This window comes from Mauremys mutica, chromosome 6 (assembly GCF_020497125.1).
Source record: "Mauremys mutica isolate MM-2020 ecotype Southern chromosome 6, ASM2049712v1, whole genome shotgun sequence".
NCBI lineage: Eukaryota > Metazoa > Chordata > Testudines > Geoemydidae > Mauremys > Mauremys mutica.
In genome coordinates this window covers 42,549,303-42,564,498 of record NC_059077.1, presented here as the reverse complement: position 1 = coordinate 42,564,498, position 15,196 = coordinate 42,549,303, and the positions used below count along the sequence as shown (strand labels likewise).

General features: G+C 44.4%; 1 protein-coding gene across 1 annotated transcript in view; it reads right to left on the bottom strand.

Moving 5' to 3' along the window:
- ARSB (arylsulfatase B) overlaps positions 1-12,480 on the bottom strand; it is a 94,094-nt gene extending 81,614 nt beyond the window's left edge. The window contains exons 1-3 of the mRNA XM_045021811.1: positions 12,188-12,480; positions 5,771-5,957; positions 1,331-1,521 (exon numbers count right to left, since the gene is read on the bottom strand). Coding sequence (XP_044877746.1) covers positions 1,331-1,521; positions 5,771-5,957; positions 12,188-12,460 — 651 coding nt within the window. The 5' untranslated portion in view covers positions 12,461-12,480. The remainder of the gene's footprint in view (positions 1-1,330; positions 1,522-5,770; positions 5,958-12,187) is intronic.
- Between the last annotated feature and the right edge of the window lie 2,716 nt (positions 12,481-15,196).

Sequence of the window (15,196 nt, the reverse complement as noted above, 5' to 3'; positions counted from 1 at the left end):
TAATATGTTAGATTGCAGTAAAACAAAATAATGCATTTGTTACAAATACATCAATTAGCCCCACATACTAGCATTCTATGTGTTCTTGTCCAAAGCAAGGTAGTCCATTTCTACTATCTTGTTGTGAGTTTTAACAACAACAAAGTTAGTTTGGGGTGGAAGGTTAACTGAACTGCAGTGTTTAATACAAAAGTTTATGTCATGGTCAAAGGTCTTTATATTAGAGGAGTGAAAGAGATTCTGGATTTTTTCTGGGACCTTTAAATTAAGAACTTCAACTTTGCTTCTTTTTATAATATAGGTTAAGATATTTTACATTTAGCACACTGCATCTTAATAAGGAAGATGATTCTAATGAGGGAAACATTCCTGGCTTGTGAGTTTGAACATTATTTATACAATGTCCCTTATATGAAGTAAAGCTATGTTGTTAATTATTTTTCTGCGCAATGATTAAAATCTTCATTCACATCCAGCCCCATCCTACACTGTGTATCTCCTGTAGAAGTCTTTTCAACTATTATGTGCACCAAGTTATACAATATAGTAGAACCTCAAAGTTACAAATACCTCAGAAATGGAAGTTGTTCGTAACTCTGAAACGTTCATAACTCTGAACAAAACATTATGGTTGTTCTTTCAAAAGTTTACAACTGAACATTGACTTAATACAGCTTTGAAACTTTACTATGCAGAAGAAAAATGCTGCTTTTAACCATCTTAATTTAAATGAAATAAGCACAGAAACAGTTTCCTTACCTTGTCAAATCTTTTTTTCAAACGTTCCCTGTATTTTTTTTTTAGTAGTTTACATTTAACACAGTACTGGTACTGTATTTGCCTTTTTTTTTTTGTCTCTGCTGCTGCCTGATTGCATACTTCCAGTTCCAAATGAGGTATGAGGTTGACTGGTCAGTTCATAACTCTGGTGTTCATAATGCTGAGGTTCTACTCTATAAGGGCTTTGAACATTAAAGTGTCAATGAAATACTGTCCATTTCTATTTGCTGAACTTTTCAGATAAGTGCACTTTGCTGATTTGGGCCTATTTTCTAGTGGATCAATCTGTATTTTGCAAAACCTGCACTCATAAGAGAGTATGTCCTATTTAAATCTAGGTTTAGTGTAGGTTTTTGTTCCTGTGAGAAAGCAGCACAAGGCCAGCTACGCTGATAAGACAGTGAGGGGTATCATAAATGCAGCTCTGTATCTAGATATTTATCAGCTATTGTTTACGAAGCAAGCTCAAGTCTTAATATTTTCATGCAATATTTATTTATAAGAAACCTGTAAAGTAAGTTCTCAAAAAAGCAACAGCTGTCTACTGTACCTTCTCAGTTTTATGGTTGGCTATAAGATCAACAGCTCTTTGCGTAAATACATTAGCGGAATACATGTTTCCAAATCCAACTGCAACTTCCTCTCCATCTCGAAAATCAAGAGCACAGCGTGTTGCATTCTTTGCACTGATGAACACACAACGTTCATGGGAATAATAATCTTCACTTCCCAGAAGATAACCTAGAACAGGGAAAAGGTGACAAAGTGAGCAAGCCAACATATAATTTACTACATATAAACTAATACATCAGGAGAAGACTTTCAAAGGGCACAAAGTGAGCTGTGTGGCAAACTGCCCTTTGTGACTTAGAAAAATTATTCCTTCAGAGTTTCACTTTTTAAAAAAAAAACAAGGCTAATCAGTCCAACATTCTTTAACATTTCTCATCTTGTATTTATTTGAAAATAAAGCACAAAATCCAATTCTATGTATCAATTATACAAACCCAGAAAAATTTTAAGAGCAGTTCAATAACTTTACATATAAATTGGTATGCATATAAATCAAAGATACCAGGGCCGCCCAGAGGATTCCGGGGGCCCGGGGTCTTCGGCAGCGGGGGGGCCCTTCCGTTCCGGGACCCGCCGCCAAAGTGCCCCGAAGACCCGCGGCGGGAGCCCCCCGCCGCCGAATTACCGCCGAAGCGGGACCCGCCACCGAAGCGCAGCCCGGTCTTCGGCGGTAATTCGGTGGCGGGAGGGGGTCCCCGCCGCGGGCCTTCCGGGCCCTTAGGCGGCGGGTCCCGGAACAGAAGAGGCCCCCCGCCGCCGAAGACCGGGCTGCGCTTCGGCGGTGGCGGCGGCGGGTCCCGCTCCTCCCCCCCGCCACCGGTCCCGGCCCCGGCCCCAGCCTCTTACCGAGCGCGTCTCCGGCGGGGCCTGAGCTCCGTCCCGCTCAGAGCCGCGTGGTGAGGGGGCGGGGCTGTGAGCTCCACGCCGAGTGGAGGCAGCTGCCCCGCCCCCTCCCCACGCCGCTCTGAGCGGGGCGGGGCTCAGGCCCCGTTGAAGCTCCCAGCCCCGCCCCGCTCACCACGCGTCTCTGAGCGGGGCGGGGCTCAGGGGCCCCGCCGGAGACGCTGAGGCTCCAGGAGAGGGGCGGAGGCGGGAGCCTCCGCTCTTCTCTTGGGGGCCCCTGCGGAGCCCGGGGCCCGGGGCAAATTGCCCCCTTTGCCCCCCCCTCTGGGCGGCCCTGAAAGATACTAGCATTAAAATGTCCTGAGCCTGTTGCTAACTAGAATAACTTTTAGTTATGGTTTTGTAAACATACAGAACACTTATACCTAAATAGATACTATGAACGCTGGAATTATCGTACTGCTTACATTTATAGATTGGTAAGAGATAGATTACAGGAATGCTTTCCATGTGAACTGTGTGGTGATTTCTGATCTGCTGCTGACACCAACTGGTGAAAGAAACAAATTATTCTTTACAGAATAAGTTACGGATCTTGAGAATCAAAAATAAGGCTCTCCTACAAATTTTGCGTCCATCAAGGGTCCAATCTTAAAAGGTACTGCACAGCTTTAACTCCCATTGACTGAAAGCAATGAAATTGCCTCAAAAACCCATTGCAACCTCATCCCTAAATCAACCCTAACTTTACCACTCAAAAATTATCCAGAATAATAGGGGAAATTTGCTAAGCATACCCTGAAGGCAACCAAATTTAGGCTCAGTGTGGGGGCAGATTCAGTTTCAAAATCCAAGACTTTGACCAAAAACATTTCTTCTTCTAACCCACTCCATCTAAAAACCTAATGAAACCCCATCACAAACCAAACAACTAAAGGTCTAGTCCAGCAGTCCCCAACGATGTGCCCACGGGTGCCGTGGCGCCCACCGGAGCATTATGTGCGCCCATCTAGTGCCCAGCAGGGGAGAGAAACCACGACCCTGCGCCTGCCGGGGACAGAGAACTCAGGCTGCGAGCGCAGTGTTCTCTGTTCCCAGCAGGTGCGGGGCCACCTAGTGCCCAGCAGGGGAGACAAGCCGCAGCCCTGCGCCTGACGAGGACAGAGAACTCCAGGGCTGCAGGCTGTGGGTGCTGGTGTTCTCGGTCCCTGGCAGGTGCGGGGCCGCGGCTTAAGCCAGAGAGAAGCCACGGCCCCGCGCCTGCCGGGGACAGAGAACTCCGGGGCTGCAGGCGCTGGTGTTCTCTGTGCTCATGGCTTCTCTCTTCTCTCTGGATTCATATATTATGTTATATTAAATATGATGTTTTTCATATTATTTAATATCAGAGGGGTAGTCTGGTTCTGTAGAAGCAGCAAAGAATCCTGTGGCACCTTATAGACTAACAGACGTTTTGCAGCATGAGCTTTCGTGGGTGAATACCAACCCATGCAACAAACCTCGATGCCAACTCTGCCCACATATCTACACCAGCAACACCATCACAGGACCTAACCAGATCAGCCACACCATCACCGGTTCATTCACTTGCACGTCCACCAATGTAATATATGCCATCATATGCCAGCAATGCCCCTCTGCTATGTACATCGGCCAAACTGGACAGTCTCTAAGGAAAAGGATAAGTGGACACAAATCAGACATTAGGAATGGCAATATACAAAAACCTGTAGGAGAACACTTCAACCTCCCTGGCCACACAATAGCAGATTTTAAGGTGGCCATCCTACAGCAAAAAAACTTTAGGACCAGACTTCAAAGAGAAACTGCTGAGCTCCAGTTCATCTGCAAATTTAACACCATCAGTTTAGGACTAAACAAAGACTGTGAATGGCTTGCCAATTACAGAACCAGTTTCTCTTCCCTTGGTTTTCACACCTCAGCTGCTGGAACAGGGCCTCATCCTCCCTGATTGATCTAACCTTGTTATCTCTAGCTTGCTTCTTGCTTGCTTATATATACACACCTGCCCCTGGAAATTTCCACTGCTTGCATCCGAAGAAGTGGGTATTCACCCACGAAAGCTCATGCTGCATATTATTTAATGTACAAATACAAAATAAGCCTTGAAAAACTGTTGGCGCCCGCCACACTCTTCTGAAAACATGAATGTGCTACTGGCCACAAAAAGGTTGGGGACCACTGGTCTAGTCAAACAACTTCCAGCTATACCATATTGTTTATGTGAAAAGCTCCATAGATGCAGAGGACGTCAAAGAAAGACATGGAAGGGCTTTCTAAAGGAAACATCAAAAATATGCTCTTGAAAACAAGAAATAAATTGTGAAGGGTTTTTTTTTGTTTGTTTGTTTTTAAAGAGCATCTAGTGATTTTGGACCACTAGCTGACAGTTTCTCTCAATGCTCAGCCTGAGACAGATGGGGCCAGATTTGCAGAAGCACTGAACATTCACAGCTCAACTGGAATCATGGTTTGAACATATAAAGAGCTAAGAGCTCTGAAAAATAAATTACTTCCCTCTCATGAGCACCCAAAATGATTAGACACTTGACAATCTTGGTGTTAATCTCTGTGCCTCAGGTCCCCAGCTGTAAAATGAGGCAGTATTATCCTCACAGATAACGTGACATGAGGTGTTGTGAAGATAAATTCATTAATGTTTGTGAAGCACTCAGATACTTTGGTGAGAGCATCACAGCAAGCCCAGGAGAAAGTAAATAGTTTTGTATTCAGTGCAGTGTGTGGATGGTGTACATTAAGGCCTGGAGTCGCATATAAAATGTGGAAGATAAAAAGGAAACATTTAATAACTAACCAGTCACTTAGTGGGCCAAGGGTCCTATGAAAAAAACAGTATAAGCTCATGCAATTAAAGACTGTATTGTAATGAATACTCATAACTGGGCCAAATTAAAGTTACACAGGTATCCTGATTGTGGCAGTGTCTAACTTTTGAATGCCTAACTTTGCAACTTTAAAAGTTCCTTTAACAGTTTTTTATAAATGTAATTTTATCTAGGTTCTTGTAACACCTTGATCATGGTAGCATCTGAGTGCCAAATGAATTCAAGAAATCTATATTGTATTTAGAAAATATATAAAAAATGACCTAGTCTGGTAAAATGCCTATTGCTTTTTCTACTTAAGACACTGCTATTAAAAAAAGCAATACACAAACTACAGTAATGTTAGAAGTCTGACCTAAATCTAGACACATGAAAAAATCAGTTTAAAGCTTCCTCTAAGAGCATGTGGAGAAACTGAGCACAATGGGACGAGTTAAATGTGGAGTTTAAAATATAAATATATTTGCTTCTGTGGGTTTAAAAATCAGACCATTTTCAGCAATAGGCTTTTGGATACCAACATTTATTTATCAAGTGTAGTCTGCCAAATTAGAGAACTGTATTTTGGTATCAGGTGCTGAAACAACAGCTAAAACATTGTTTTACTGGCTATATGTTAATTCTAAGTTTGTTGTTAAAAAAATATTTCCCCTTTCAATATGGTTAGTAAAAGTACTTAAAAAAAAAGTAGTAAATCTGGCCATTACCAAAATAAGTATCAAATCCTCTGCGGGTTGGAAGGCACTCTTTTCTGTACATGCCTAGATGCCACTTCCCTACCATGTGGGTATCATATCCTGCTTCCTTCAGCAGTTCAGGCAGGAGTTTCTCATTCAACGGGACACAGCTGGGCTGGCAAGGCCAAATTATTTGGTGTTGTAAACCTGTATGGATCTTGGAAAAATAAACCCAATACAGGTATTAGTTATAGCATGATGGCAATGTATGCAATGAAAGCACTGTATCAGTATTTAAAAATATACACATAAAATGAGTCTGGAGTCTCGCAATTCCACCTTACATAAAGCATTTGCTAGACGACTCTAGAAGTACTTTACAGATTGCATGCACAGGGATCACCCCACCACCACCCACCCCCGCTTTCTTTCGAAGAAAGAGACTATAAAATTTTTGTACTACTTGTTGGCTTACAATTGTACCATGACTAGCCATCATTAGTAAAGAAAGCATATGTTTATTTAGCCAACCAAAAACTCAGTATGGTGACTGTAATGGGATCCCCGGGATGCAGCCTGGGACTATGGGACCGTTGTGACCCCTGAACTCTCTCCAGCCTGGGCTGTCTCTCACAATGCCTTGCTAGTGACCAGAAGCAAACCCCTCCAGGTGCTGTGATCACTCAGCACAACAGCATGTGGAGACCCAACACCCAACTAGATTGAATGAATGCTCCCAGAGCCACTCATGAATCAAACAGAGAAAGGCACCAGAGCCAAATCCCTCCAGCTCCCAGCACTGTACCTCAGGAATATACCATCTTGCACTGCTCAAGATGGGCAGTGCAGATTTATTAATTGGTTCACCACTTCATCAATGGAAAATGGATATACACCAGCCTTTGCAAAACCTGAGCAGATTCGCCCCACTCTTCATACAAACTCACTCGTAACGCTAAACAGTTAAACAAATGTATTGACTATAAAAGGTAGATTTTAAGTGATATTAAGTGATAGGCAAAAAGTCAGAGTTAGTTGCCAACAAAAATAATATATAAGCACCCAGTCTAAACTCTCAACCCTATTAGACTGGGCAACAACTAGACTAAGCAATTTTTCTCACCCCACTGGATATTGCAGTCCTTAATATACAGATTTCACCCTTGAAATCTGGGCCAGTCCCCTCAGCGGGAGTCTTCAGAGTGTTCTTGTTGCTTGCAGCATAGGTGGGTGAAGGAGAAAGGCCCAGCATGTGGCCACTGTGTCTGTTTTATACCCTCAGTCCATGTGCTTGGAAAACACAAGTCTAGGCATGTCTGGATGGGCACTGCTGAGGGCTTGTCTACACTGGCACTTTATAGCGCTACAACTTTCTCACTCAGGTGTGTGAAAAAACACACCCCTGAGCACTGCAAGTTTCAGCACTGTAAAGTGTCAGTATAGCTGCACTCCCAGTGCTGGTAGCTATTCCTTTCACAGAGATGGGTTTTTTTAGAGCGCTGGGAGAGCTCTCTCCCAATGCTATGCTGTGACTGAGTCTCTAGGCAAGGTTGAGCAACTCCCCTGGTGCGGCCTCATGCAGGTGAGTCGTTGAATTGTAACTCCCTTGCTGTACAATGGCGAATTGTTTCACACCCCACCTGGATGTTGGTTACTTCCCTTGCTGTTGCCTCTGGGGAGCTAATATCTGTCTGAATCCCCAACTTACAGTATGTTTTAGTGACAGCCATACAACATAATTCTCATAACTTCATATGTGTTAATGATTTACATATATGGTTAGAGAAATGACTTTCAGCAGATCATAACTTTTCCCCTTTACATGCAAGATCATAAGCATATACAAATGACAAATATGGGGGGTTACAGGGTTTTCCCCCAAGGTACAGAATGTCACAGTGACATTTTAGGATAGCCAGACTATTCCACAGCATATAAGGTAAAATCCTAGCCATAGTGGAAGTCAATTATGAAACTTCCATTGGCTTCAATAGGAGAAGGATTTCAGCTATAATCATTTTAAGTAATATATTTACTAGTCTACAATCAGTCTAAGTCTATAATCAATTCAAAAGATTATTGATTTTGAACATTCTTAGAATTTTAATTTTCTAGTTACTAATTGATCTACCATTGGAGAACTTTAGAAGTCAGAACTTTGAGCCTCATTTGTAATCTAAAGAGAGAAAACTTAACCGCATGTATAAACTTGATACTTGGCTGGAAAAAAACCTGGAAATTGTGCTCCAATATTGCTAAAACTGTCTTTTAAAAAATTGAACCTTATTTTACATGCTTGAGGTTCACTGCTAAAGTGTAAATACATCACTATCATTTTTTCACAGATTCTCTTTATTTTTTAAATCAATTCGATCCTGTAGCTAGTAGAGTTCTATAGTTCTTCCTTCTCTTAACTTCATCATTACAATATTGAAACATTTCTCAGAACTGAAGAAAAAACTCTGTGTAAGCTTGAAAGCTTGTCTCTCACCAACTGAAGTTGGTCCAATAAAAGATATTACCTCACCCACTTTGGCTCTGTAATATCATGGGACCAAAATGGCTACACCACTGCATACATTTGGGACCGTGATTCCATGGTGAGACATTTCTTCCCCATGCTGGTTCAATTGTTAACCTCTCCATTTGGACTACTATAGAGGCTCTAATTTTAGTGGTGTCCTTCATGACATGCTCTCCTATTCACGAGGAACTGGACTGAATACACCACCAACAATATTCATGTAAGAAACTGAAGATCTAAATAAGCAACTTTTGGTCACTAGGATGTTTGTGCCTAAAGACATTATACTTTTGTCCAAACTTCAGATAAATAAATACAGGTGTCAGCTCTTCCTTACTCCAATACATGCATGAAAATGATAAGGCCCTCACCTCGTACACTTGCAGGCCCAGAGCATAAAAATAAAATCTTATATGGAGCACCTCATGCTTATCTTGTTTTTCCCAGACTTCTAAGCCTCTATATAACTTCCTGAACTCTTGTCATCCTCTGGTAACTTCATACCCGTTAGTCCAAAATTTTATAATAAAACCCCCCAAAACCAATGAGCCTTAATTGGTTAAATTGGTTTAAACTATCTGTAATTACAAACAGAACTGTAAGGCACCAGCTGTGAGCCACACTTGGTCAGGCTTGACAAACCCCTGGCTGGGATGATTTAGTTGGGTTTGGTCCTGCTTTGAGCAGTGGGTTGGACTAGATGACCTCCTGAGGTCCCTTCCAACCCTGAGATTCTATGATTCTATGATCAATGCCCCACAATGCCCACTTCAGTCAGTGCAAGCTCTCTTGGTGAGGACACCAACAGCTGATTGAATTACTGCAGTGGCTGGAGGCTGACCTAACTTAAGTTGACCTAATTTTGCTGTGTAACAAGCCCTAAGAGTCCAGACACCTGTATCTCAGTGCAATGCATGAACTGAGGGAAATTCGATAAGCGTTCCTCCTTCTAACTCACCTGAGGGACTCAATCTGGTAAGCGTGCTCCAAGTTTGCCTATTGGATTGGGCCCCTTCTTCAAACTTGCACAAAAACATCTGGGGGGAGAGGAAAACTACCTCCCTCAAGCTTTCAGCCCAAAGGTGAGGGAGACCCATGATCCGAGTCCCCGCTTCACCGGAGGGAAAGAGTATTTGAAGAGGGATCTCACACCCTCAGGGGAGTGCCCTAACCATTGGGCAAAGGGATATTCAAACTCCCTCCCAGAGTCCACACCCCTCAGCTTCTCCTGCACCCCAACACTCTGCCCCAGCCTGGAGCCATCTTCTTCACCCAAACTCCCTCCCTGAGCTTGCACCCCTCATTCCTGCACCCCAACTCCCTGACCCAGGGTCAGCCAATGCACACCCCACAGTTGAGAATGTTACACAGATTTGTGACAATCCCTGAAGGATTTTGGATCTATAAACTACAAATGACAATAATAAAAAGTAAAACTCATGAAATGTCCAGTGGATTCTATGAGATTAGGTGCAGTGTGACCATATGACCCCTGCACCCAAACTCCCTCCCAGAGCTTGCACCCCTCACTCCTGCACCCCAATCCCCTGCCCCCAGCTCAGCTCAGAGCCCCCTCCAACACTTCAAACCCCTCGGCCTCAGCCCAGAGCCTACACTCCCTCCTGCACCCCAACCCCCTGTCCCAGCCTGGTGAAAGTGAACGAGGGTGGAGGAGAACAAGCAACAGGGAGGGAGAAATAGAGTGAGCAGGGCGGGGCCTCAGGGAAGGGACAGGGTAGATTCTGTGTTGATCGTAAATTCAACAAGTGATCTTGTTTGTAAAAAGGTTGGAGACTACTGGACTAGATGGACCACTGCTCTAATCCCACATGGCTATGCCCATGTTTCTGTAAATCAGATGTATGATGCAAGGCTCCATGGAAGTTCCCCCCCCCCCACACACACACACACACACTCCGATTTAGGTGACTTTGAGTAATCAAAATGTGGCTTTATATCTGAGTCTAGCTATGAACTGGTCCTCTAAATCTGAAGAGTCAGGGAAAGAGGGAGGAAGAAGACTTTCAAATGTAGAGTACTTCTTATGACCTGAATATAAAGTCTAGTCCTGCATTAAAGAACACTTTCCTATTTATTTTTCAATTTGTCATGTGTCTAGTGCACAGATAGAGAAGTGGATTTCTGATATTTTATAGAAGGGTAAATCAATCTGTGTGACTTGGCTTCTACAAAGATACCTAGACAAGAGAATGTTATCACTGTTTATGGCTTGGTTCTAAAGTCATTTTTGTGTTGGTACAATTTTTATTTTATTTTTTCAATAGCTGATGTAACAAATACCTTGGTTTTAAAATTAAAGTTATTCGTGCATTTAAGGTAAATGCTCTCTGCCACTGTGCAATGCAGAGGAGTCAAAAGTCACAAAAAAATCCCACAAAGAATGGCCAGGAGCCACACAGAAGGAAGAGAACACCATGAGACAGCATCCCTCCTTTGCAAGTCTGTACAAAGTCACAAGCACTTCCAAAATATTTACATTAAGGGGTGAAAATGAGGCACAAAGCGATGTGTGGCTTGACTCCTAGTTGGGAGATAGGGGGAAGGAAGTCAGAGATCAGTCTCTCTATGCAATATATACCCCTTGTTAGGATAGCATGTCCAGTTACAAAGGAGGTTTGTGTGCATGATAGGCTGGGGCAGCCAATGGCACATTACCTATGCCCAGCCAAGCTCCCAGTGCTTCGGAAGGTAGAGGTTTACATAAATCCCGAGTCCAGGCCAGGGATGACTAAAGAACCATGGGATTGCCTCTGCTCCTCTCAAACCTGTCTTCTCTCTGTTCCTCTCCCTGCCTGCTCCACACCATCACATATTCAAATTCCCTGGTAGGACAATGTGATGGATCCGGGTGGAAAGAGAGTGTTGTAGTTTGGTTTTTGTTACAATAACAGCTCAGGGATAGGTCAGGGAGTATTAGCTAGTTTTGACCTTTTTCCTTATACAGACATGATACATCTTTTACCAAAATTCAGGTGTATAGGGTATACTTTGACCTATTCAGTTGAAGTAAAATGTGTTGTAACATCCACATTAGAAAAAAGGTCAAAGCTAAATGGAGTGTGTTCACTACCATTAGTCCATTTTTCTAACATAGCTAAGCCAACAGTGAATTAACCAGTGTGCAGATGACTGTTTAACATACATTAGTTACCTAGACTATAAACACATATATCCCTCTCTCCAGGTGACTTACAAAATGGAAAACAAACAGCACACAAATGTCACCATTCTGGAAATGTCAGTAGGGATCACATCACTAAATCAAATATTTGCACTATTGGATCTTTGTTTTTCTTTTAAAGTTTCAAAGGCACTTAACTTCTACAGTGATGAGCACTGTATATAAAACAATAACCTAACCAGATTAGATATTTGACAGGACAAGTAATTCTGACAAAACAATTCTTTCAGTCCTACTGTAAGAAGGTATCAGAAAATGTACTCAAGTTTATATGCAATCTGAAGAGCTCAGAGCTTTTACATTACAGAATTTTTTTGCTTGGGGAATGTACTTTACATGGGAACCTACTATGGTAACCTACAGCTGCCTAACTACCTTTAACAAGGTAGCCCTACAATCAATGGGGCTTAGGAGCTTTTCAGAGGGTCACCCTTGGTTGGGGCGGGGGAAGGCACCTGACGCTGCCAGCCAGGGGGCAGCAGCACCACGGCCCTCGGTAACAACTTTGACAGACTTGCAGGTCTTAGAGGGGTCGGGAGAGGCGCCTACGCCCGGCCCCCGCCCTTGCTTGCGCCCCAATGCGGGGCCCTCCCGCCAAGGTAGCTGAAGGACAAGCCAGTGCCACACGCCGCCAACTCCAGGGAGTCCCTGCCCACCCCCGGAGCCCCCGCTAGGCTTGGGGGCTGCCCAGGCGGCGCTGGGACCGGGTTTGCTGCCCTACCTGGTACCTGCCGGTGAGCAACTGGCTGCGGGACGGGGTGCACAGGGGCTGCGTGTAGTAGCGCTCCAGCCGCACCCCGCCCGCCCCCAGCGCATCCAGTTGCGGGGTGCGGATGAGGGAGTCGTGCCAGCCCACGTCGTGCCAGCCCAGGTCATCCGCCAGCACCACCACCAGGTGTGGGGCCGCCGCGCTGCCGGCCAGGCAGAGGCGCAGCCAGCACAGGAGTAGCGGGAGCCGCGCTGAGCCCAGCCCGTGCCCCGGCCGCCTCAGCATGCCGCCGCCTGCTCCGCCGCTCAACCAGGAACTGGCCTGCGAGGACACCGCCCCGAGCACACAGCACCCGCCCCCTGCACAAGGCGACGGGCCTCCAGGGGCTGGGGCCCGCCCTCGCACAGAGCAGGGGAAGGAAGCGGCCCAGCGTCCGCGCCTTCTACCGAGCAAGGCACCAGCCTAATGCTTTGCCCCGGGCCACAGGGAAGGGGCACCTCACCCCCCCCAGGGTAAAGCGGACAGGGATCAGCTTCAAAGAAGTTCCTTCTCCGACAGACTCTGCCAGTGCTGCCAACCTCTCCAGCGCCAACCAACCTGCATAGACCCCCAAAGAAGCTTTTATAGGAACACAGGAGAATTATGAAGGGACGCTGACAATGCCATCCCTGGAACTCCAGACAGATACATCCCTGCACAGACATGGACATCAATCTTGCTTCTAAAAAAATAAACAAAAAACCTACAAACCCCTGAACAGTATCACAAAGCAGTCCCACCCTCAGAACCAGATCCAGAACTGTTGCTCAGAAAGAGGGAGAAAACAAGAAAAGTTCTTTGACTAGGACTGTCAAAAAAACTCAGCAAAGTAAAGGACTCACCCAGTCAAAAATACACAGAAAATCTATGCAATGTTCAGCATGAAACACTGAGAAATTTCAAATCAATTATATGAATTATCTGAATAAGAAACTTGACACAAACCAAAAAAATCGATAGAAACAAATACCAGACAAACCTAGAAACAAAATTATATCCAATAATAAATTATATACAAAAAAATTTCAAACCCAATAAATATAAACAAAATCTAGGATCCAGAATAGTAAAATCTGGATAGAAACTTCGAAAAAACAAAAACAAAAACAAACAAACAAAACCCCAGAGGAAATCCAACTTGAAAAGCTAAAAGCAAACTGACATTCTCATAAAACCACTCAGAATATAGTGTACCAAACTCTGTTAGGCAAACCAATGTAAACATAAAAACTGAAGGAAATCCCATAAACTCAAGCTGAAGAAATCATATGGCCAGATAATATAATTATTTAAACTCTAAAACACAGCAGTAAACAAATCCAAGGTACTTGCCAATGAAAAATAGTGGCCTGCCTTATAGATTTTTCAAAACATTTTGACAAAATTTGGCGCTTAGGTCTGAACTTTAAACTGCTACAAAGGCCTCGAGCACCGGCTCCACAGCTCCCATTGGCCTTGGTTCCCAGCCAATGGGAGCTGCGAGGGTGGGGCCTGCAAGTGTGGGCAGCGTGTAGAGCTGTCTGGATGCACCTCCGCCTAGGGGCCGCAGGGACATGCCGGCTGCTTCCGGGAGCCGCCTAAGGTAAGTGCTCCCCAGAGCCCACACCCCATACTCCCTCCTGCATCCCAACTCCCTGATCCAGTCCTGACCCCCCTCCATCACCCTAACTCCCTCCCAGAACCACCCCAACCTCCTAAGCCCCCTCCTGCACCAAAACTTCCTCCCAGAGCCTGCACCCCATACACCTTCCTGCACCCTAACCCCTGTCCCAGCCTGCAGCGCCTTCTGCACCTCAACCCCCTTTCCCCAGACCGGTGAAAATGAACGAGTGAGTGAGGGTTGGGGAGAGCGAGGGAGAGAGGGGAGATGGAGCGAGCAGGGGCAGGGCCTTGGAGAATGGGTGGGGCAGGGGCGGGGCCTCAGGGCAGGGCAAGGGTGTTCCATTTTCTGCAGAGAGTTGGCAACCCTAGATTCTGGCCAGGGTCAATACCATGGGTCACAGTCCAACTGAGGTTACAGGGTCTGAGTTGGAAGGCAAAGTCCAAATCAAGCCAAGAATTCAAGAGCAAGAAGCAGCTACAGAAGATCCACATTATTACCTGGACACTTCCTAGAATGCCCATTGGGTTTATATAGTGTGGGGAGCCAATCAGGTTCCATAGGGCTGCTGTCTGTCAAACCTTTGAGGTAGACTATCCCAGGGTCTGTGTCCAGAGTGGGTCACAGGAAGTGGAAACAAATATATTTACAACTGCTAAGTGGCAGACTGGTGCTGTCAAATACCTAGTAGCTGTACAACTCTGGGTTCTAGACCTGTGACTTTACCAGCACATTTATCAACAATATTTTCAATGTAATATTTCCATGTTAGCTTGCTATTAAATGGCACACCCAGGAATTCATAGTTTTAACTACACCTATTTTCTGTCCTTATAGAGACAGCTTACAATCTTTTTTAATATTCTTTTTTAGTGAGTATCATTGCTTTAGTTTTGCAAATTGAACATTTAAAGCCCCACATTGCTCTGTTCCACACTTTCCCTAAGTATTGAATTTATTTGCTTCTCAGCTATTTTTGTTTGTACCCATATGGTGCAGAAATCTACAAACAAGGGAATGCTTGTTCCTGCACTCATCCTGTCTGGGAGATTGTTTATCATTATGTTGAATAGGGTAGGGGTGATGACACTCCCCTGTGGAATGCCATTTGTGATTGTATATATGCCAGAGAAGCTTTCTCCACTCTAATCTGCATAGTTCTTTTACTTAAAGAAATCCTTTATCCACTTACATATTCTTTTGTTTATGCCCAGGAGTGCTATTTTATGCAATAAGCCCTCTCTCCATAATGTATTATATGTTGCTTCCATATCCAGGAAAGCTACCATCTTGTATTCATTATTTCTCAAACATTTTGTGCTTCTGTTTCTAATCTTACTATATGATCAACTGTACTTGTTCCCCTCCTGAACCCAATTTGC